The following is a 22,887-nucleotide window of genomic DNA, read 5'->3' on the forward strand; positions in this document are numbered from 1 at the left end:
CAGAAAGCACTGTTAGAAACTCCGCTGCTGCCATGATTTCATCTATTCCTATCAGGCTGTAAAATTCCCCAGAGAGGAAATGTAGTATTATTAAAAGCAATGGAGCCTTGGCTGAGTACAATGGAAAATCTGTGGTTTTGATCATGGGGATCAAGTACCAAGAACGATCCCCTCTGCACTGTCTCAGAGTCTGGAACAAGCTGTTCAGAAAGGAGAAAAGAAAACAGGGTCTTTTTTCTGCTTCGAGAGAGAATTAAGGCGAGTGAGTAAGAGACCAAGGGGAGAGCACAGAGGTGAATCAGTAAAAGACACAAATCAAGTGAAATAGCTCATGGTGAAAGAAAAAGGAAAGATATCGGGTAAAGGACAGGAAGGAAGAGCAGGAAAGGTGAGAAATTACACACACTGAGGTTGTCAGACTGGGACTGCCTAAAATGTTTTCATTTGAACAGAAAGTGTGAATTTTACTATGAAGTCCTGATTGATGCCTTAAACTTAGATTAAAGGAACTGAAAGATGTATGAGTCGTGCTGGAGGGACGTCGTCCCCTGCCACCCCCACCAACATAAGCACCCATGTGAGCCGTGAGATCAACACCAAAATGCTCTTATTTCTAATTAAATGTGAGCCAGCTTAGTGTTTTGAATTCTGCTGCATATTATGCTCAAAGAGTGTCTGTGTAGTACTTACAAAACAACACCCTTTGGATTCTTGTTCCATAATGAGGGTTTTTATTTTTGCCTGTCTCTTCAGAAGGTGAAGCTGTCCTTTTAGTGATATACTCCTGTAAAAAGAGCCAAGTGATACTAGTTGGCTTGTATCACGTGTAATGTGATTTCTTGCACAGGCAGTTGCAATTTTGCACATTAAAGCACTCACTGCACCGCTGCACTGGTCTTGCTCCACTGACACCCCATATATATTGGAGGGGGGAAAAAAAGGTGCCTGCCACTGCTAGGTGCCATTTCTCTCAGCTGTCATAATGCCTTTTACCATTTATGGAGGCCCTTGTTCCAAAGCTGTCACTGCCTGAACTTGAAAAATCATCCCCAAAGTCAAGCGAGATCCGTTAGCACAGAGTGTAGAAATTTGACAGAGCAGATTTGTGCCCGTGGTTCATGGAGCCAAAAATCTTCCTATTATGCAATTCGTAAATCCAAACTAAGTAAGCAAGCTGTCCCTCCTGCTAGTTCAGACCCAGCTTTTGTGAGTCTGTAGACACGTGTCAAAATCAACCACTTTTCTAGTAATGGTCACTTTTACATGCAGACAGTCAGACGATACTGACCTTAAAAAGCAACTTAAAGGCTGCTTCAGCTCGTCAGTGGGGCTGTGTCATCTACGGTTGTACCCTTGACAGTGGGTAGCGATTGGTGCCTGCCTACAAAGATCAGTCTTACACTTAAGGGCACTATTTATTCCTTGATGTTGTGACAGAAAAAAATATATACCTTTAACAAGGAGACCATATTACATATGAGGAAACCTACTGATTTATATTACATAAATTGCTACTTTTAGGACTAAACTGACATGTGCGCTGCACTTTTCCAGTCTCACAGATGACATAAAGTTTTAGCTTACTCATATCTGTACCTACAGTACACATATCAATGTTTAATCTAACATGCAGTACTTTGGACTGTGGGAGCAAACTGGGGTGCAAAGAAAATCACCAAACACAGTAAAAAAACAGCAGCAAGGCTCAAACTCATACATTTCCTGGTGTGAAGTGAATGCTAACCTATGTCCCCGTTATACACAACATATGCTAAATGAAAGTTATCTAAATGCTTTCTAATTGCGCTGAGGGTATATTTTAGATTTTGCATAATTTATTTTTGTTTTTGGCAGAACATAGACTGCTTCTTCTGATACTGCACATAAAAATCTTGAAGAAACAGTGAAAATAAACAACTTTCACTGCATGGGATCATATGTGTACTTTGTGTCCCTGAGAAAAGCATGCAGAGTTATCTTAAGGTCTAATAATTAGCCCTAAGGGGCACATTGTGAAACTGTTGTATTTTCAAGGTCTGCCTCAAATTTGTCTTGCCTTCAAAATGTGCTATGCCTGCAAGCGTGATGCAAAAGAATATGTGCTGTTTCAGTGGATGAACTGTGAAGGATAAAAGGTTGTAGCCTGGATGAGGATATGGTCAAACATTGACATTGTCTCCATTTGATGTAGAGGGATTTTAAATTCAAAGCCGGTTATCTGGTTCCTTTTCGATCAAAAAGGGCATCAGTCGTACTGGGAATGGTTCTTCCATCCTTTCTTCCCTTCTCGCTTCTCTCTCGTTTCTCCCTCCACCCTAAACACAGTTCACTTCAAGGTCCATCAGTAGCTAATAATAGAGTAGAGTCACTCAGTCTTGGGTAGAGTCAAGGATATGTAAATATCCCTCCCTTTTTCCTGTGGGCAACTTCCTGGTTGCTGACAAAGGCGGGCACAAATGAGAGGAGGAGGAAAGAAGCATGGTTGGCATGGCAACGAGGCCTGGCTGTCTGCACAGTTTTTAACTCGGGTGTAAAATGCAAATGCTATTTTCCCAGGAGTAGCCTGTTAAAAGCTGCTCGCTCAGCTCTCTTCTCTTAACTTCACATGTCCTCATGCAAAGAGCCCAGCTGGTTCACCGCTGAGACACATATTAAATGACATATTTTCTCTAAGGCTGTAAAGATGCCTTATTTTTAAGCCTGTGGTCATGCACATTTATGAAATTTGACTCAAGTTATCGTAATAAAAATGCAAGACGTTCAATAAAACATTTTGCTCATTCAGGCCTCAAAAAGGACTTCAAAGCTCGAAAGCTGAAAAAGTTAATTGGATATTGTAGGTAAAAAAAACCCTTTAAAACAGTCATTTCACTTCAACCTGCTTCCCCGATGCTGCCTTTAATCTGCGTGCCACAACGCCATAACGCCAACCTAAAATAGCCCCTCTCTCTCTCTCTGTGTTAGCAAATTAAGTGAAAAAGTGTGGGCAGAGTAGAACAGATATATCACTATGACAACCTTTCTGGCTGATTGCGATGTAATGTGACTTCTATGAGTTTTGTTTTCTGATCATCTCGTTCTGAATTTTCTGTAGGAATTCAGAGTCAGTGCTACAGCCTCCAACTGCCAAAGCATTACACCGTGGTATAACCAACATACATATTTGTGCAGACACTTGATGATGCATGAGTTGCCATGGTTTCATTGGTTTCATAATTATAACACTGAAATGCAGAAAATTCAGGATTTACAGATACGCCGGGCTTAGCTAGCTACGTGACTGTGAGTACTTGTTTTCTGAACAGGCAACAACTATTGTGTTTGAACACAAAGTGTTTTCTTCTCCTTTTCTTTTCACAAGAAAGACAAATCTTATGCAAACAGGCAGCGCCAATTGACTTGTTAAAAACTGAAGTGGCCTTTATTGTGGTATTAATAAAAGTGTCTGTTTTGACAACAGCCGTTTCAAAATTCTTTGCTCCATTGTTGTTTTATTTGAAAGACATCAAGATGTCAAAATTTCTCGCCAATTAGATTATGGTCACAAAAACGTTGCCTCTTCATTTGGTAGAAATGACGCGTTCCCTGACATTTTCCCTAGGACATGTACTCAACCTTTTCTCTGTGACTGCAGGTGCCAAGAAGCTGGCCAACAAGGCAGTGCTGTGGTACGTCTCCTGCTCTCTGCAAAATGTTGACAAGATCATGGAGGTGCCACCCATCAAGGTACATGGAAACTCAAATTGCTTGCATCTTAAAATTGTGGCATTTTATCCTTTAGCTTCTCTGTGTCTCAGTGACCTTTCCACCCACCTTCCCCCAGCCCCACATCTAAAATGACACGAGCAAGGCTATATGGTCAAGATAGAAATGACTGACATTTAACAATGTGAAAAGTCCCTTTCGCTCATCTTTGTTTTGAATACCTGCTTGTTTCAATTCTTTGCTTTACTCCTCGTGCATTTGTGCAGAGAGTGGTGTTCGAGTGGATCTATGCACAAGTGTTCAGCATGTTGAATATATTCTTTCTACAGTATGCTAGTGCTGAACAAGAGGAAGAGGGCAGGAAGCGCTATGAGGCTCAGAAGATGGAGAGACTGGAGACCAAGGCGAGGCCTGAAGAGGTGATGCCATCTCCACCCAACCCAGGTAATATATTCAAGCTTAGGGTCCCATATCAGTTTGCAGATACAAAACCACAGCTATAGAAGTCGTTTCCCTATCTTACAAGTTTTCAGTGATGATGCAGATATGAGTGAAATTTCTTCCATTTCCTCCCTCATGGGGTTTGCTAATAGTATGCCATAAAAATACTAAAAATACTGTACAGCCATCTTTGTTGTTGCCCAATTAATGCAGTGACGGGAGAAGCAATTTGTTTTTTGATGTATTTTCACTGCTGGCACCATGAATTCATGCTGAGCCGCAGCAGGAAGTCAAAAGCAAATGCTTTTTTCAAAGTTAAAACACAGAGATATTATTGCTGAATATCAAGATAAAACAATGATAAATCAAGCAAGTGAAGAATCCCTGGAGTGCTCTCAGAGCGCGTCCACAGGAATACATTTAAACATTTAACATGTAAACACGTGGGCCCTAGCATCCTCACAAGAGCACTTGAAGAACCCAGAAATGGATCCATTTGGAAACACTGCTGCGTGGGCACTTCTTTTCTCATTTCTGAGGCTTTCTTTCTCTGGCAGCGGGTGATACCCTCTTGAGTTAGCTTTAAAAATACCTCCTAAACCGATTTTTTTTCAGAGCCACTAAAGTATGCGTTTTACTTTGACTGTCTTCACACACGAATGGCAAATTGGCTGGTTCTTATATTTCGCTTTTCTACTCCACTTGATCTCTTAAAGTGCTTCACGCAACATGGCTCATTCACCCATTCATACCAACAATTATTTCTCCGTTTAAGTGCTTTCAATCTAACATTCACACTCTGATCTCACCAGTTTCAGCAACACTCTCACTAAATGTCCAAGCAAAGACATCTGTTTTATTTTCTTCTTCAACTTTTATGTTTCTTCTTTTGTAGTATTTTCTATAAGTAGTCAGGCCTCTGCTTCTTGTTTACATGTTGTAGGATTGAGTGGTCATGTGCTCTACATTTACAGGTGTGCATTAAAAGTATTGTATTCATCATTAGGTGCTATATACATGTATTCATCCATATTAAAACTGTTAAGACTCTAATCAAATTCCCTAATTTTGTCACGCTGCTTCATCAGAGGATCCACCAAAAGGTATGTGATCAGCAAGTAGCATGGCAGAATCTATTTATGCATGAAGGTATTGTTGGCATTGGCTTGCTTTGCTCATTTTTAAATGAATTCAATTTTTTTTAGGCTGACCGATACAGACATATTTTAAGACTGATACAGATAGACAGATTTGTTTCTTTCAGAAACACAAAACAAACATATTTCCCTGTTTATTTATTATGTGCACTTGTTTTTGAGTCATTATTAACACAATATAACAGTAAAATTGTGGATTAGTTGCTTATGCTCTGCTTAGTTCTGATTGGATCAGCTGGTTGTTGTGTATGTGCCTTTGCTAAGTGCCTTGCTAACAGGGAAGTTGCAAGAGTGCCCTCTGGTGGACAAACTCTGCAAAACCACTCCACATAAGATGTCCGAAGGGTGTTTCTCCCATCCTTCCCTTTTCTTTTCTTTTTCAAATCTTAATTTGTCACTGCTGGCAATACAATCAGCACCAATGTATTGGTAAATGGCTTATATCGAATGATACGCTGGCCCTGTTCGTCAAGCTCTACCTTAAATTGTTTATTATTTTTTAATTTTTCTGTTGAATGTGTGTTTGTCTGTTTGCCTTGCAGAAAAGCACACTGTTGGCTTTAGCCAGTCGAGTCTGATTCATCTGGTGGGCCCTTCAGACTGTACACTACATGACTATGTTCATGGAGGTTAGTCTATTTCTTTTTCTAGATACATTCACTGATGAAATGTTGTACAGGTAATTTCAGAGTCTCCCACTAATATGTATCTGAGAGCTGAGCATTTAGCATTTTTTTTATACTGCAGCATGAGGGAACATGAAAAAACACACTAAATTCTTGATGAAGATTTAGGTTAACTACAGTCTGGCTAAACTCAGTGTTATTAAACACATGACTCATTAGTCATAAACTTCATTTATAGAATAAATTATTAAGCTGTTAAAGATAGAAATACATTTTCAAACTATCAAAGAGGGCAAATTAACATAGCATTACATGGTTCAAACTAATGAAGGCTTCATTCTTCCTCTTAGCCTTAATCCAGTCTTAAGCATATACATTTTCTTCACATCCAAAGCTATATTGCATGAATGAATGGATTGCATGTTGACTGCTGCTTACTAATTATTTATATGAAGAGCCTACACACAACAGTAGCTGATGCTACTGTATTCTATGCACATTCACTGGATACTTTATAAGGTAGACCTCACTAGTACTGGGCTGGACCTCCTTTTGCCTTTAGAGCTGCCTTAATTCTTCGTGGCATAGATTCAACAAGGTGTTGGAAACATTTCTCAGAGATTTTGGTTCATGTTTACATGGCAGCATCACACAGTTGCTGTAGTATTATTGGCTCTACATCCATGATGTGAATATCCTGTTCCACCACATCCCAAAGGTGCTCTACTGGATTGAGATCTGGTGACTGTGGAGAACATTTCTATACAGGAAACTAACTGTTATGTTCAAGAAACTAGTTTGAGATAATTTGAACTTTATGACATGGTTTGTTATATTACTGGAAGCAGCCATCAGAAGATGGGTACACTGTGATCATAGAAGGATGCTCACTATCAAGAGCAATACTCAGGTAGGTTGTGGCATTTAAATGATGGAGCCTAAAGTTTGCCAAGAAAATATCTCGTGCACCATTAAACCACCATCACCTGAAGCACTAAAACAAGCAGGATGGATCCATGGTTTCATGTTGTTGACACCAAATTGTGCCCCTAACATCTGAATGCTGCAGCAGAAAATGAGAATTCAACATGTTTCCAATTTTCTGTTGTACAATTTTGGTGAGATTGTGCAAACTATAGCCTCAGTTTCTTGTTCAGTGCTGAGAGGAGTGGCACCTGGTATGATCTTCTGCTGCTATAGCCCACGGCTTCACTGCTTGTTGTGTTTTGTTGTGTCTCCAGAGATGCTCCTCTGCATGTCCTGGTTATAACTTGGTTGTTATTTGAGTTACTGGTGCCTGTCTATCAATTCAATGCAGAGTTCCAGAGTACTGCCACTCACTGGATATTTTTCTTTTTCAGACCCTCCTCTTTAAACCTTAGAGATGGTTGCGTGGGAAAATCCCAGTAGATGAGTGGTTTAGTACCTACAGCTGTGCCACGTTCAAAGTCACTTAAATCACATTTCTGATACTCAAATATTGATATGCCTATATTTACTGAGTTGCTGCTATGTGATGAGCTGATAAGATATTTCGTTTATTGAGTTGATCAAGTGTACCTAAGAAAGAGGCTGGTGAGTGCACATCAAAGATAATGTAAGCAAACAACCAAAACTTGCTATTTGCTCAAATCAGTAGAAAGTGAAATTTTAAAAGTGCTTTTAGTTTTATTCACACTGTGTGATTGATTCACTAACAGCTGCTGACAAGCCATTTCGGAGCTCAGTGTTTTCAAGTTGCCGTCTGCCATTTGTCATCTGCGTCTGTCAGACTTCTTTGTCATTCTCACGCAAGTAAAACAAAGAGCACGAATGACATGCTGTTTAGTATTCAACGCAGGGACAGGTCAGCCCATTCACTGCCTCAGTACAGTATGAAAATTCTGCAGGGAGTTGTGGAGGATAAAACAGCTGCTCAGAGTGGAGAACATACAGTAAGGCAAACAGGTTTGGGCAAAGTGAGACAGATTTAGAGGCGCAGAAGAAGATAGCAGCGAGGAAAGACATAAATATAATATAATATATATTGTTTGTTTTTTGGTGTTAATGCTTGTGTTAAAGTAAAGGCAGAGTAACCCAATGTCTGTGTAGGTTCTGTGTAGGTGGAGGTTAAAGTGGGATTTTGCAGGTGGGGGAACACTGGAGCACTGGAGGGAAATGACTCCATAACAAATAAGTCTGTTTCTCAGGTTTGACGCTCTTTGTGGATTTTGCCAGCTAAGTTCTTCAATACATATGTTAAATCAACCATCAACCATCAGGGCTACTTTCCAGTTTCTAGCCTGTATAAAGGCAGCATAAAAGTAGCATTTGGCAAGTGCTGCTAAAGAGCGTTATTGGTTTAAATTTAAATCAATGACTCTTTCAAAAGGGCACCTAGAAGCGATTCCTGCAGCCATACTTAAACACGCTTATTTTGAAAGATTATTTAGATTAGTTTTTGATTAACATTAAACATAAAACAAAAACTGCATGCGCAGAATATCTGTTCAGAATTTGCCAACTTATCTCACAAATACGGGTTTAAAAGCTGTTTTCCTCTGGAAGGTGTATCTGCCACCATCTTTGCAGTTGAAAAATTCTCATATAAATTTAGTGTCATTTCTGTCTCTTATAATGTCTCTACTGCAACCCATGACCTTACCTAATGGTGACCATGGAGACCGCACTCTGCCCTGCACCACTGCATCTAGTCCATCACTGAAAACTGTAAACAATACTGCAAATCACCCAGTTTAGCCTGCTGTGCTCTGCTGTGCACTGACAATAGTCTCTCATCTTCATGTCTAGCCCTTTCATTATTACATCTTTCCCCTTCTCGAAGAGTAAAATAACACACATTATCATTTTTTTTTGGCCTGGAAAATACAACAACTATACCTTTAACTAGGAGACACACTGTGTGCCAAACTGCTCATATTTGTTGAGCTATTTGAAATGTTGCAGGAAATGTACGCAGGTCCCTTGGGTGACTTAACTGCCTCGGTGGCAATAGCTGCAGGACATGAAGCCCATCAGATGTAATTACTCATTAACTGAAGGCGCAGGAATGCTTTTCTGGATCGTTCCGTCCCACTTTAACCTCTAGGTGTGTCATGGTTGCGGCTGTGTGCAGGCAGGATGAGGACCCAAATGCAAGCTCACGGAGGCAGGATTGAACTCAAAACACAGCTTTATTGCTGGACAGAAAAACCATACAAACTAAACTGGAAACTATAACATATTGCACGGAGAAACACACAGCCATGAATGAGGGAGAACGCGACACAGAACTGAGGGAGACACAGACATAAATACACAGAGGGTTAACGAGGGAAGTGGGAGCACACGGGGAACACAGGTGACACTGATAATCATAACAAGTCAGGGCAGGAGTAAACGCAACACTGACGGGAGACTGTCAAAGTAAAACAGGAAGTACACAGAGGTTCAGACAGGAGGAGAGAGAGCACGGGGAGAGCACAGACATAACGGGCTGGGGAAAACATGGAATAAAACACAAGGAGGGGAAACGAGGGCTCACAGATACACAGAGGGTAATCAAATAAGGAACATCTTAACAGAACCTAGGAACCATGGCATAAATAAAGAACAAAATACAAAACACACGAAAACCAAGAATACTGGGCCAACGTGGCCCAGGACCATGACAAGGTGCAGGTGAACAAAGAGGAATGTTCCAGTCTTAGATGGCAAATGGATGTCTCTTTCTCATTGCTGAACCAAAAAACACATCTTATGTAATGTTGTCAAACAAACAACAGAAAAGAACTCAAGCACAGCATCAAGTATTAGTGAGAGTTAGCTGTTAGATTGATTTAGGTACTGCACTGATGATCCACAGGCAGACTGCAAGGGGACTTTTTCCTCAGAAGCAAACACCGTGACACAGCAGATATTGACTGCCTGCGACTGAGAACAGGGAAAACCTCAGCCGACACATATGCACAAATAGTTGCTAGTTAATTTGTAAATGAGAAGGGTCAAATGGACTGGCAAAAAACTCAAGGACAGGAAAAGCATTGGCTGGCCCAGCACATTTAGAAGCAGGAGAGGCTTCTACTCCCCTTCATAACCCAGGGGATTATGAAAGAGTGGCTCCAGGAAATCTTGGTGGGCAGGATCAGACGGGTAACTGCCAGATTCAATGCTCTGCCAAGTAAACAACTGTCTGAAGTTAGCAGACCAAGTGGAGAGACTGGCTCAAGGTTTATACTTTCAGCCTCATATTAGCCCTAGCTTGGGGGTTACTGGAAACATGCAGAAAAGTATACGTGAAACAATTCTCAAAATCAACACTGTTGTAAAGGAACGTTTCTTCTGGTTGGGCTCATTGTTCTTCCTTGAGCTTTTCCATGAAAAGTGCTATATTTGAGTCTGTTCTTACATTAAGAGTGTCTGTTCATACAAGAGGACACAAAGGCCGCCTGAAAGAACAAATAATAATGACAGAGAAAGAAGCAACACAGATCAAATACAAGAAGAATTTGGACAAAATCCTTCAAGGAAAAACTGGTAAGAAGGGATTGGTCAAACAAGTGGAAAAGGGATTGATAGAAGTATTCTGAGCGTGAAGGATCCCTGTTATTAGTTTGATGGAACACAAAGCTGTGACTTAAGCTATGAGGTCTGTGAGTGAGATGTTATTTCTCCCATTTGTAGAGGAATTTGTGCAAAAACTATCCCTGTTATTTTAGTGTGAACTAGAACAGACAGCTTATGGACCATGAAAAACTATTTGCTGAATTTGTAAAAATAAGCATTTGGATTAGCACGACTGACTTTACCTTTAACCCCCAGCCTAACAGAGGCACAGTCGAAGAACTGCTGATTTAATCCAAGGAGAAACGTCCTTGAGAAGCATTTTTCTTGCTTTTAGTGCTCTTGGTGTCCTAAGTGAATGGAGAACATTTATGTGCATGTGTGCACTGTTGCATTGCTTAAGTAACTGCTTGGGTGGTTGTCGTTCTGTGTTACTTGCATAACGGCACTCGGTGTTATGAGGAGGAATGCAATGAGGGAAAAAACAAAATGCTGAACAACGAAGCAGGAAATAAACCACTGAAACAGCGAGCGGAGCTCTTTGTAACAGGAGGTACATGTGCTTGTTATCTGTACTTCATGCTACTCGAGGTGCTTGGATTTGGGGCATGTTCAAATTTCTTGCTTCAAAAATTCAGCCATTTTTATGTAGAGAAATTATTTTTTTTAATAGTATTATAACTGAAAATCTGTGTCTGTACAACCCTGAACAGATCTTTTTAGTTTTTTTGGTTTCCTTCTGGATGCTGCTGGGTTTTATCCACACTCCCCCTAAAAACAACCTTTTTTCAGTGTACTTTAGAGAAAAAGAGAAACAAAGCACTGTGCAAACAGAAAGCGAACTAAGATTAAAGGCAAGACAAACACGAGGGTAGCATAGTCAGATTTGATGTTTAAGCCAACTGTAACAACAAAAATCTGCTTATCTGATGTTCCAACCTTATAATAAGCAAACTCTTACTAGAAGGCATTCAGGCTGCCCTTCTATAAAAGAAAAACAGCATTTTATCAGCGCAGACCAGATGCCTTTTATCAGTTGAGATATATTGTTTGGGCTTCGATGTTCTTGCCTCATGCTGACATTTCTATTGAGGTCAGCTATGTAAAGAGGCCATCAGAGAGACACAGTATATATAAGGAGGAAGAGAAGCAGAAGAGAGATGTTGACTGAGAAAGAGAGAGGTGAAAAGGAGACAGGACGGGGCAGCGGGGGCGGGGGAGCAAGGTGGGACATATAAGTCTCGCACGTGTCACGGTTGCCTTTTTAATTAAGAGGGTTTGCTGAGAACTCTGCCCAATTAAAAATCAAATGTGGAACAAGCATGCAGGTCATTTAGAACGCACGTATGCACACGCTGCCGACTCTTTCTGTACATGCCGTTGCTTGTTAGGCAGTGTTCCCTGTTGTTCGCTTCTGCTGCCTTCACTGCACTTAATTTGTTTACATAACCAAGTGAGGTCACAGAGCCAGGGTGCACGCTCTCAAAACCTTACAGTCTTTTCTCCACTTGGGTAAGGAGTCTGTACAGAAAAGGAGTGGGTGTTCCTGAGTTGTTAGACATGATTGGCTGGAGCCACTTATGTCACTCCCAGATCAACTGGTAATCCTGACCCTAAAACAGCCATGTCTAACAGCAGAGGAAGGCCCGCTGGTTTACTAAATAAATCAATTACATCTTGACCTGTTTTGGTTTCTAGCATGCGGATGCAATGTAGTTTGGATATTATTCAACAAACTTCCAATATTTTTTCAAAAGTTTATTTTTAAAACTGATTTCTACTGAGGAATATAGTCCCTTTGAGGTATGTGGTGATATAGAGCACTGTTTGAGAAGCACAGTTGGTTCCTTTCATCCCAGCAGGTGGTTTAGAGACAGATGTCTCAAAAATTAGTCACACAAATCCAAAACTATATGCATGACTACATAACGCCAGGAATAAATGAGAAAACACATCAGTGGATTTTGAAATGCAGTTCTGGTGCTTTCACAATCTATGGTGAAAGGACTTCCTTTTCTTTTTTTTTTTTTACTTTTCTTTGTTTTGTTGCTTATTCTTTACCATCTGCTTACTTCTCGTTATTATATCCTGCCCCCTTTCTCTCTCTCTCTTCTCTCTCTGCCCGCTCCCTCCACCCATTGTGTTCTAAGGAAGCGTGCCACCTGTTTCTATGGAAACAGCAGCTGATTGCCACAGGTGGACACCACTGCGACCCGATTAAAACAACTAGAACAAAAAAACATAAAGCGAGAGAAAAATAAAAAGACAACACTGTAAGCTGTGTTTTGTAATGTTTGTCCACGCAAATGCTATGTTATGAAGAAATCCTGGACTGCTAATAGACAGAGTGTCTCTCATGCCACCGATTAATGCGTGCATCTGCACGTTGTGGTTCTGTGCACAGGTACTTTCGCTGTCCGAATCTCTAAAAAATCAAAAAACAAAACCAAAAAACATCAATGATATCTCAGAAAACCCCTCCTGCAGAGCTAAACCAATGCATCACAGTAAGAAAGCAAATATTTAATCCTGATTTTAAATCAAGTTTGATCTATAATTAAGTTCAATTTCAAATTACTTTTATTTATATCACAACAACAGTCATATCAAGGTGGTATTGTCAGGTATTGTAAGGCAATGACCCTACAATAATTCAGAGAAAACCTCAACAATCAGACAATCTCCAATACTGTGCAGGTTTATATGAAAGAAAAGATTGTTTGGTTGTTCAAAAACATGTGCATTACAAAAACTTTTTTTAAAAATTACAAGTAAAATATTTCAAACTGCTTATGGTCATATTCATAGAAGGAAAGCACAGGAGCTACATGATGTTAAAACCAGGCATTAGCAGGGAGTAGTGTTAGAGAAGCGTTGGTTTAATTGTGCTAAACAATGACTTGAAATCAATAGAAGAGAGAAAATGCACCAACTTTAACTACAGCCGATTGATTCAGCTCATCACAAGCTGATAGACTGGTATAACAAGCCTGTGTTGGATCCTATGTGAGTTTATTTATCTCTGCCTACCCAATAAAGTCACTCTGCCCCCTCAGCTGAATTCTGCTGATATACCTCAAGTATAAGTTGCACTAATTGTGGGGTCTAAGCAGGTCAGACTTTCTCTGAAAATAAAAAGAGGCGATTCATTAACTTGTGTAGTCAATTTTAAAGCATGACCATGCTCATAAATTGCCAAACAAATATATAGTGTATTATGTGTTTATCTTTGTTTTTTGCTTTTTTTGTTTTGTTTTTTTTGGAATAGCAAAGTGACTTGAGCCAATTGTCTCTTGTTAAAGTTGGTTTCCTGTCCAGTTCGTATGGTCTCCTGCTGACCCAGTTTGTATATTTATAGATGTCTGTATGTCCAATTCACATGGATACGCACACTCACCGACCACTTTGTTAGATACACCTGCTCCACTGCTTGTCAAAGCAAAACTCTAATATGGCAGCTACTCAGTGCATTCAGGTATGCCCATATAATCAAGATGAACCAATAAGGTTAAAACCGAAAAGGGAAGAAATGCAATTTAAATGACTTCAGCAGTTGTTGGTCTATTTCCGAAACTGCTGATCTACTTGGATTTTCCCACACAACCATCTCTAGGGATAAGAAGAGAGTGCTCCGAAAAAGACAAAATATACACATTGAACGCAGCTCTCTGGAGGTCAAAGAAGACTAGCTGAACTGTTTTGAATTGATACAAAAAGCAACAGTTAGTAAGATAACCATGTTACAACCAAGGTATTTAGAGAGGCATCTTAAAGGAACAATACAGGTAACCCAAAATAGCGCAGTGGTGAAAACTATGAATTAAGGAAAGATGAAAATATCAAAAACTGTAGTTCCTGGAAAGGCCACTTGAGACAGGCCAGAAACCTCCACTTTATAATGCCCAAATTTACAAATGAATAGAAATGAACTTTTTATAGCTCCTCAAAAAGCTCTTTAGTCTCTATAGATAGTTTTCCCTCTCATATAATTTTGTTTTTTATAACTCACCAGGTGAAATTATAAGAAATCTTACATGTATCCATTTTTATGGTTGTCCTCCAAACTATGGTGCTTATTCGTATGTTACTTATCATTAATTAGTAGGTATTTCTTAACAGAAAGCAGCCATGTCAATCACTCTAATGAAGGCCAAGGTTTAAATGTTGAAAAATAATTGACAGGAGAAGATGAAACACACCTTCATAGGTGGCGAATCCCTTTATCGAAAAACACGTTTTGTTTTTTTGGGTTTTTCTTTACAGAATTTCCATTACAGGAATTTTATGAGTCATTTTCTGTGGCATCAGGTAAATGGTAACTATGACCGTGCTTGTAATTAGCACATATAGCATTTTTTAGGAGCCACACTGTTTAATAAAGCTCACCCAGAACGTTAAAATATACAAAAAATGTAGCGTATGGGACTTTGTAAGAAGATGTGGGTGGGTTGCTGCATGGCAGTAATGTTAACAAGAGCTGTTTCTATAGTAACAGCTCATTAGGAGGCAGTTTGAACCATTTGATACTGTCCATGATTAAAGCACGTGTTGGGGGGTGGGGGCCGAGTTGTGGACAAAATTGTCAGCTGTAGATGAGGACAGACAAAATGCAGGACAGAAAAAAATAAAGACGCAGTTATTGAAGGGGTGAGTATAGGAGGCCATGAGAGAACGCGTAAGAGAGGCTGAGGCCTCTCATGCTTTGCTGTCGATATCCTTTGGTCTCACACGTCTCTGCCTTTCATCCATGGGTGCCTTGCGTAATGTGCGGAACTGGTTCTAATTAAAAGTGCTTGAAGTTAGTACAGAGAGTTGATGGGCAACAAGAGCTGCCTGGAAGACTTCCTTCATTGTTCTCATTGTGCCTGTTGCCTATGGAGAGCATTGTCCGTGAAGATTTGGGAAAATCGTCACAAGGAATCTAATCACTGAGGTATTCTGCCCCATGGCAAACTGGGCTGCACTACGGACTTGGTTGCTAATTGCCCTTTTTTCCCCATTGGAGTGAGCTGTCTTTCCTCTTCACACACACGCTGCCCCTCCCCCTCCCGCCTTCTGTGTTCCCACCCTACGGCAAAGGGAGAGTCATAGTGTGCCATGTCATTCTGTGAATGTGTAACGCCAGGCCCAGGGCTGACTTGGCCTTGCATGTCCTCTTTTGCAGTCTCACATTGAGCCTCACTTTAACCTTTTACATTGACTGTACAGAGAGATTTGTGCAGGAGTTGCATTAGCAGTTCCTCTGATGGTAGTGATTAATCAAGACAAGCATCTTTGGTCCCCAAGGACAGTGCAGTCTTTAACTTGATGTGGCACAACATTGTAGTCATAGGGTTTTGTTGCACTTGGTAGTTTGGGAATCCAAGCTGATCTTGGAAGAAATAAATGATATGCAAACATTTATTTGGGTTCAAGAAATGTGGAATATGTGCAGCTAAAATGAGTTGTCAGCAGTTACCTGATTTTGACTGTTGTCTCTTCTGTGGACAGTAAATAAGACACTGCATTTACCAAAATTGCAGTTTAGCTTTTTTAAAATTAGCTTTTAAAATTTATTTCAATTAGTACAAAAAATGTCTGCCAGACAGAAGTTAACCTTTAAGTGTCAATAATGCGTTGTCCATGATGTTCCTCCTATGTACATTTTCATGTAGTTCATGTACATTGAAAGTTGCATATTTCATGCACATGTTACACAGCCACTTATGTGCTTAAATGTTGGATTAATAAGGAACTATACACAGTAAGTAAGCATTTTAAATAGGCGACAGGTGGCATGTAGTAGGATGCAGATGAAAAAAGTAAAGGGCTATATGAAAGAAGTTATATCTTATTGATTTTATGCGTATAAAACATGTTTTTTATTATATATTTAATGTTTTCTTTATTTAATGCTTTCTATTCTATTCTATTCTATCCATCATGTCCTGTCCACGTAACAAAAGGTTTTGTTTTTTTGTTTTTTTGTAGCTCTGGTCAGCTTTTTAATAAAACAACTGGGGTCCTAGCATCCCCCATGTTCTTTATACACACTGGCACGCACTGCTTTTCCCCAACAACAACTTAATTTAATAGCAGCGCTCTGAAGTAAATACAGCCTATAACTTTACTGCTGCTGATGAGTAATGCTAATGAACTAGTCTGGGAAGTGCTAAAGCATATTCCTGTAATTTGACAAGCATATGTTGTGGAAAAAAACAAAAGTAAACTTAACAAAATTTTAAAAATGTAGATAATGTTGACGATTCTTCATAAATGCCTCTCAGCAAGGCCATTAAACTTCTAGCGAAAAAGTGCTTGTAGTTATTCTTAGCCGCCAGAAGTCTCTGGGTTTATCTGTTGACGCACGGCTGCTTCCGACTCGGATACTTTGTTGTTTGAAATGACGACAAACAAGACATTAATGTAGAAAATGGAGCTGCACTATCTACTTACTGCTTATCTGGCTCAGTTAGATTGCTGCCTTAAATTCTACTCTCAGATTTCAGCTTCAATTGTAATAACCTTGTAACAAATCTGAGTGTATGATTGATGTATAATACAATAAATTATCTTTTCACTACCAAATGCCTTAACTTTAGTGGAAAAGATTTACATAAAATGTTGCAGTTCATTAACAGCTGAAAAACAGCCCGATGCCTGGATGGTTATCAGTTTATGTCAGGGAAGCAAGATTTTGCTAAGCCAAATATCAATATTCTTATAACTAAGAAGCTCATCATTCAAAAACTGAAATGACCTTTAAATAAAAAGTCTTCCTAAAATCCTAAATGATAAAACACATAATGTAGCAAAGGGAAGGACAGCTGTTTACTTACTATGTGTAGAATCTTTAATATCTACTTACAGAAACTGATATTTCAGATCAGATTCTGTAACAGGGAAATATCTGGCCTTTTGCTGCTAAATGCTTCACTCTGTTAATGAGCCGGTTACTAACTTTGCATGTAGTCTAGTCCTGGGTGGGGGATTTTCCCTGAAAACAGCTGCTTCCTCTGTTTAAAAACATCGATCAGAGCTGTGAGACGGAAAAAATAAATGCAGCCGAAATCCAAAACAACAGCTAGAAGTTGTTATAAATGTTAGGGTGATTATGTGACCTATTTTGCATGCAAACAGTACTATGAAAAAATGTTATTGTCTCCCTTTTTGTTTTGTTTTTTAATAAGGTAATGATTAAATTTGTTGGTAGATAAAATGGAGTGAGCTGAGAGGAACTTTCAGTTAGAGGGGGATCCTAACAAACTAAAGTCGGGAAGTTTACCACTTTGATGTAAAGCGGCATTTACTTTCAATTTTATCATCTTGTTCAGGTCAGGATCCATCTCCATTAAGTGTTACATGCTCATACACGACAGCTACAGGCTTTGAATTGTAGTAGCCTGCTGTGCCTTGTACCCAGGGGAAATTTTCATCTTATCTTAGGTGAGATCCCATCAATTTTCACAACATAGCAGAAATGAAAAAAACAAAAACAAAGCAAAACACAAAACAAGATTTAAAAAAAGTTGCTTTAAAAAAAAACAATAAAAACAACTTTGCAACAGATTTAAGGACATAATTTTGTTTGCCCAAACACATTTTAGCTTAACATGCTACTGTCCCATTTATGTGTGGCAACAGCATTTCCTTAAACGTAGTCATATCATCAGCCTCAGTCAGAGAGCACTTTTGACAAATATACTTAATCAATCAGCCGTTTTTTGTTTTGGGTTTGAGTTGAACCAAATAATCACACATCAGAGTCAGCGCTAATCCATTTTCTATTTTAAAACGTCCTGTTGGAAAGTCATGAACTAGTACAGCCTGTAATGGTTCTACTTAGCTGGACAGTGTCACTTTGCAGACACTGGGACGGTAAATAAAATTACCGTTATTCTCTGAACATGATTTGTTGTAAGAGCATGTCTCAGTAATAGCGTGTTTAGTTCTTAATCAACTCAGTGGGCCCACTTTTTACAGTGAATGCTGATTTTTGGAGAAGCGGTACATTCTGTTTGTACTCCCACACATTTGGCTGTCACAAACAGAGCTACACAGTGCAGATGGTATGAACCCTCGGGAGCCAAATCAGCAATCAGAAAGCACACTTATTGATTTGCTGTAACACAAGCCATACAAAAAGCAGCTCAGAGGGAACAACTGAGGCAACCGGAGTGTCTAGCGGAGGGTACGTCTGTCTTCAAATGAGCGTAGGTTCACAAAAGCACATGTGAAAGAGTGCACACACTCTTTCACAGAGTGCACAGACTCTTTAACAGAGAAGACAAGCAGACGCCATCCTCTTTCTTTTTTCTGTTCATTTTAAGCCACACACTTGCTTTCTGCGAGAGCTCAACTAACAACTGCTTCCTTTGCATTTGACACAAGTTGCCAAGTTGCGTGTTGTATAAACGGCAAAGCTTTCGTGTAATCTCTAAACTTTGATTTCAAACTGTTTTCTTGCACATCAGACTATTTCCAAGCTTTATTTGCGAGTGAAAAGGTGGTCTGTAAACTTTTTTGTTGTTGAATTGTTTGAAATGTGATACTTTTCACTCAATCTGTCTACATCTTAATCAAATGCACACCTTCCTGTTGACTTTAAAAGGAGGCTATTGAGCGTTTGTAGTTTCATCTCTCACAGAGAACAGACTTCACTGTTGCACTTTGGAATAGCTGCAGGGCTGAGACTGAGTACCCAGTCATTGATAACGACTGTAATAACAAACTTCGGCAAACAATCTATCCAAGTCTTCTTCACATGTGTTACGACCACATGTTTTCATTTTTTTGAGAAACAGCTCTTTGTCTTTGTGCAGGTTGTGTTCCAGATACTTACAAGCACCCTGTTTTTACCAAGATTGGGCTAAACACATTGACTGCACACAGCAAACACAAACACTTATCTCTGTATGCGTTTCAAACACGCAGGGCTTACTGGCTCTGTCGGAAGCGTGACTGTAGCTCACTAATTAATGTTTATTTGATCTGTAACAGTAACGACGACACGTTTACTGGAAATTAGATCTTGGCCAGACGGCAATTTTTCCTATCTTTGTGCTTCTTGCCTGGCCAACACCGGTTCAGACGTTTTGTGCAGGAATAATAATTTTACACTCTTCAATCTCTTCAGGCTTCTTAGGACACTCACTATGTGCAGGGCTGTATAAACAGTTTGCCAGTTTATGGTGTTTGTCTGAATATATAGTGAGTTTTACTATACCCGTTTTATTAGACTCACACTGTGCCTCACAAAAAGCAGTGCAGGACCAGTGGTTACTGTATACAGTCAAACATTGCAATAAAGGAAAAATGGCACAATTGCTGCCTGTAAACTATTTGTATGTACTAATTTGAGAAAATATTGTTACTTAGATTTAACATAAAAAAAATAGGTTTTGGTAATGTTACTCTGTCCTGTTTTAATTTAAAATGTAAATAAAAATGTAATATAATTATCCTGTTTTAATGGTGCAGACAAATGACCCGTGTAGTGTCTGTAAGTGTTTTTTCAATTTGCCTTTTCATTATATGTTGTTTACAGTGGATAAACAAGCTGTAATTTGAAGAATTACCAAACATGGGGGAAATGTAAAAATAAATAATGGCTTTTATTTAATTGAGTCCTGATGACATCTTTCAGCTTACAGTGAGCTGACTGGAAACACTTCTGGTAGACAGTCAGCTCATACACATTAGACTAATGCGTCTGAAAGAAAAGGTAATGTTGAGAAAATGGCAAGCAGACTTGTTCATTATTTGCCATTTAACTTTAGGTGGATAGTTTTCTAATTGCATTAGGAATCCCATTAGCTTCCACATCCAATAATCTCTTCTCAGTGAAACCGTGTCTCGAACTTGGCGTCAACTTGATGACTACATTTTCTTTTAAAAGCTTTTGTCGATTTAAAGACAAGCGAGTGTCAAGTTTCACTGGGGATGAAAAGAGTGCTGGATGCTACAGGTTGTACAGGCTCACAATCACATGTTGGTCAGTTTTGCTTCATTCTTGACCCTGAAAATGTATTTTTATTACTCACAAACAACAAAGCTATTTTGTAGCTTGAGCAGAGCGTGGAGCACATTAGCTAATATTCATATGTAGCATCGCTACAGAACTGATGGACGGGTGGCGTCATTAGTGTCATATTGTTCAAGAGAGCCACAGTCGAGTAAGAAAATTTGATTAGGGTGGTGCAAAAGGGTTATCTACGCAGCTTCTTTTTTGGCTGGACTGCATGCAATAAATTAAAAGTGTGTGTGTTTGACACAGGTGTGACCATGAAGCTGATGGATGAGGTCGCTGGCATTGTGGCAGCTCGTCACTGCAATACCAATATTGTCACTGCCTCAGTGGATGCCATCAATTTCCATCACAAGATCAAGAAAGGTGAGGAAAACACAGAGAATACACTCATACTTTTAAATCTCTGATACTTACAAATATCCAGAGATGCAGGGAGATATTTCTGCGTGATTATTGCTTTTTTTTTTTTTATCTTGTCCATTTGCTTTACCAAGAGGAATGCTGCAAAATGTTTTCTCGCCTTTTGACCAGAGATGATGAAATGGAAACTCTAAAGCGTTTTTCAATTTAGCCTCTGGCGGTGCTGTTTTAAATCAACTAAGCCAACGTTAACAGCTGTCACACGGTTGCTATCCAAGGCCAACTGTGTTTTGTAGAGCTGCCACTACATCTGGAAACACACACCACTGTTAATAATGACCTAACTATTTTCCATTACCAAACTTTGTCTATTTATACTGTATTTGCTGTAAGCGCCTCACAGTCTGAAAGGTTCAGATGAACAAATTCTAAGCCTCTAAATACCTTTATCCATGTAGCCTTTGATATTTCAGTTGGAAAATGTGTCCAGTTGAACACTGGAGTGCAGAATTTTTTGCCAGGACTTCCTGGATAAGCGAGCTTATCCAAAGTCCTTCAGGGACAGTCATAATAAAAGCAATTCTAAGAAGGCAGGAACATAGTCTCCCACAAAAGGCACACATAACAGATGATACATGTCTGACAATACAGTATAACTGCAACCTCCTCAGTTCAGTTCAGGGTTGTGATCTATCTTGCATGTTACAGCCTCATTATCTTCTGTCTGTGCTGTTAGCTGTTCCACCAACTCGCACAGTTTGTTATTTTGTCATTTTGTGGAATTTGAACACCTCTGAAGTGACTGCGTCTTTTCAAAGAGACTTGTGCCAGTGGAACCAAAATACTAGTGCTGGTGGTGGCTGGTGAATGGGTTGTGTCGGGGGGGGGGGGGGGGGGGGGGGGGCATCTGGCATCAACATGTGGCAAATCAAAAATGCATCTGAAATAAGGGAGCTACTAAGAGCATCTTTAGTGTCTGTTATCTGTTGATGTACTAAACATAATGTTCATATTGTTAGGTTATCATTTGAAAACAACAGACCAGCTACATCTCTGCAACCCCATTGAGTAATTAATAGTTTTACAGCTTAGCATAAGTGTACAAGGTCAGCTGTGCAGTATATGTGCTTTTAAATACAACTTTCATGCAGCAACATTTGCTCAGTTCACTGTTTTCCCAACAGTTTGAACTATACAGACAGAGTGGCAGGATGTGAAGGAGTTGGGACCTTTAAAACATTTAAAACCCTCCTTTCAGGGGTGTGAGGAGCAGAAAACTGAACAGCACAGAGTGGTGGAGATCCATGACCACATCTTTCATCTGCCCCTAGTTGCTCCACTTGCTACCTTCATCTGTCCTCACAGTTCAGTTAGTGCTGACATGATTTCCCCTGGCTCCACAGTGATTTAGGGGTTATGTCACTTCTACAGTTCTCATTTTTGCTCTAGCTGGTCAGGCAAAAAAAAAAAAAAGTTAAGTTTAGGGAAATAATGGAAATAAGTATCAAAACAAAAAGGATCCTAAAAAACAGCCACTAGCTTTGTCGACTCTAGCTCTGGATTTATTTTGTCATTTTATTTTTATGCATTTTCATCTCGCTACTGTTTCTTTTGCCAGTTGAATTGCTCCCAACTGTTTGGTGCTAGCATTTCAACCTTTGCCACATAAATATATAAAGGAACAAACAAATGTAATTTTAAGGTCCTGGTCACTAAGTGCCAGACATCTGGATAGCTTAATTTTAATTGTGGTAATACAGTAGAAACATTACAAAAATTTACCTAGTTGTGATACCCAAGAGGACGGTGGACTTTTCACTTTAAGCACCATAGATAAGAACTGATTTGAACTGCCTCAGAGGTCCACCTTCGAAAAATCACAGAAGACACAAAGAACACCAGAATTATAGAAAAAAAGCAGACTTAATAATTCAAATATTGAGGCACTGATGAGGATGCACTGGTGATAATATACTAGTCAATAATGTACCATAGGAGGGTTCAGGCAGGGGTCTTTTCTGTGATCCATTATAGCAAAACAACCAGA

The 22,887-nt window shown here is 39.5% G+C and overlaps 1 protein-coding gene across 5 annotated transcripts in view; it reads left to right on the plus strand.

Moving 5' to 3' along the window:
* acot7 (acyl-CoA thioesterase 7) overlaps positions 1–22,887 on the plus strand; it is a 76,755-nt gene that overhangs the window by 18,108 nt on the left and 35,760 nt on the right. For 3 of the 5 annotated variants that reach the window (XM_085145150.1, XM_085145151.1, XM_085145147.1), the window contains exons 4-8: positions 3,635–3,726; positions 4,035–4,149; positions 5,235–5,249; positions 5,846–5,932; positions 20,727–20,843. In XM_085145150.1, the coding sequence (XP_085001276.1) occupies positions 3,635–3,726; positions 4,035–4,149; positions 5,235–5,249; positions 5,846–5,932; positions 20,727–20,843 (426 nt within the window). Of the gene's footprint in view, positions 1–3,634; positions 3,727–4,034; positions 4,170–5,234; positions 5,250–5,845; positions 5,933–20,726; positions 20,844–22,887 lie in introns of all 5 variants that reach the window. The other 2 variants (XM_085145148.1, XM_085145149.1) reach the window with 2 other exon arrangements.

The sequence above is a fragment of the Neolamprologus multifasciatus genome, chromosome 20 (genome assembly GCF_963576455.1).
Source record: "Neolamprologus multifasciatus chromosome 20, fNeoMul1.2, whole genome shotgun sequence".
In the NCBI taxonomy this organism is placed as follows: Eukaryota; Metazoa; Chordata; class Actinopteri; order Cichliformes; family Cichlidae; genus Neolamprologus; species Neolamprologus multifasciatus.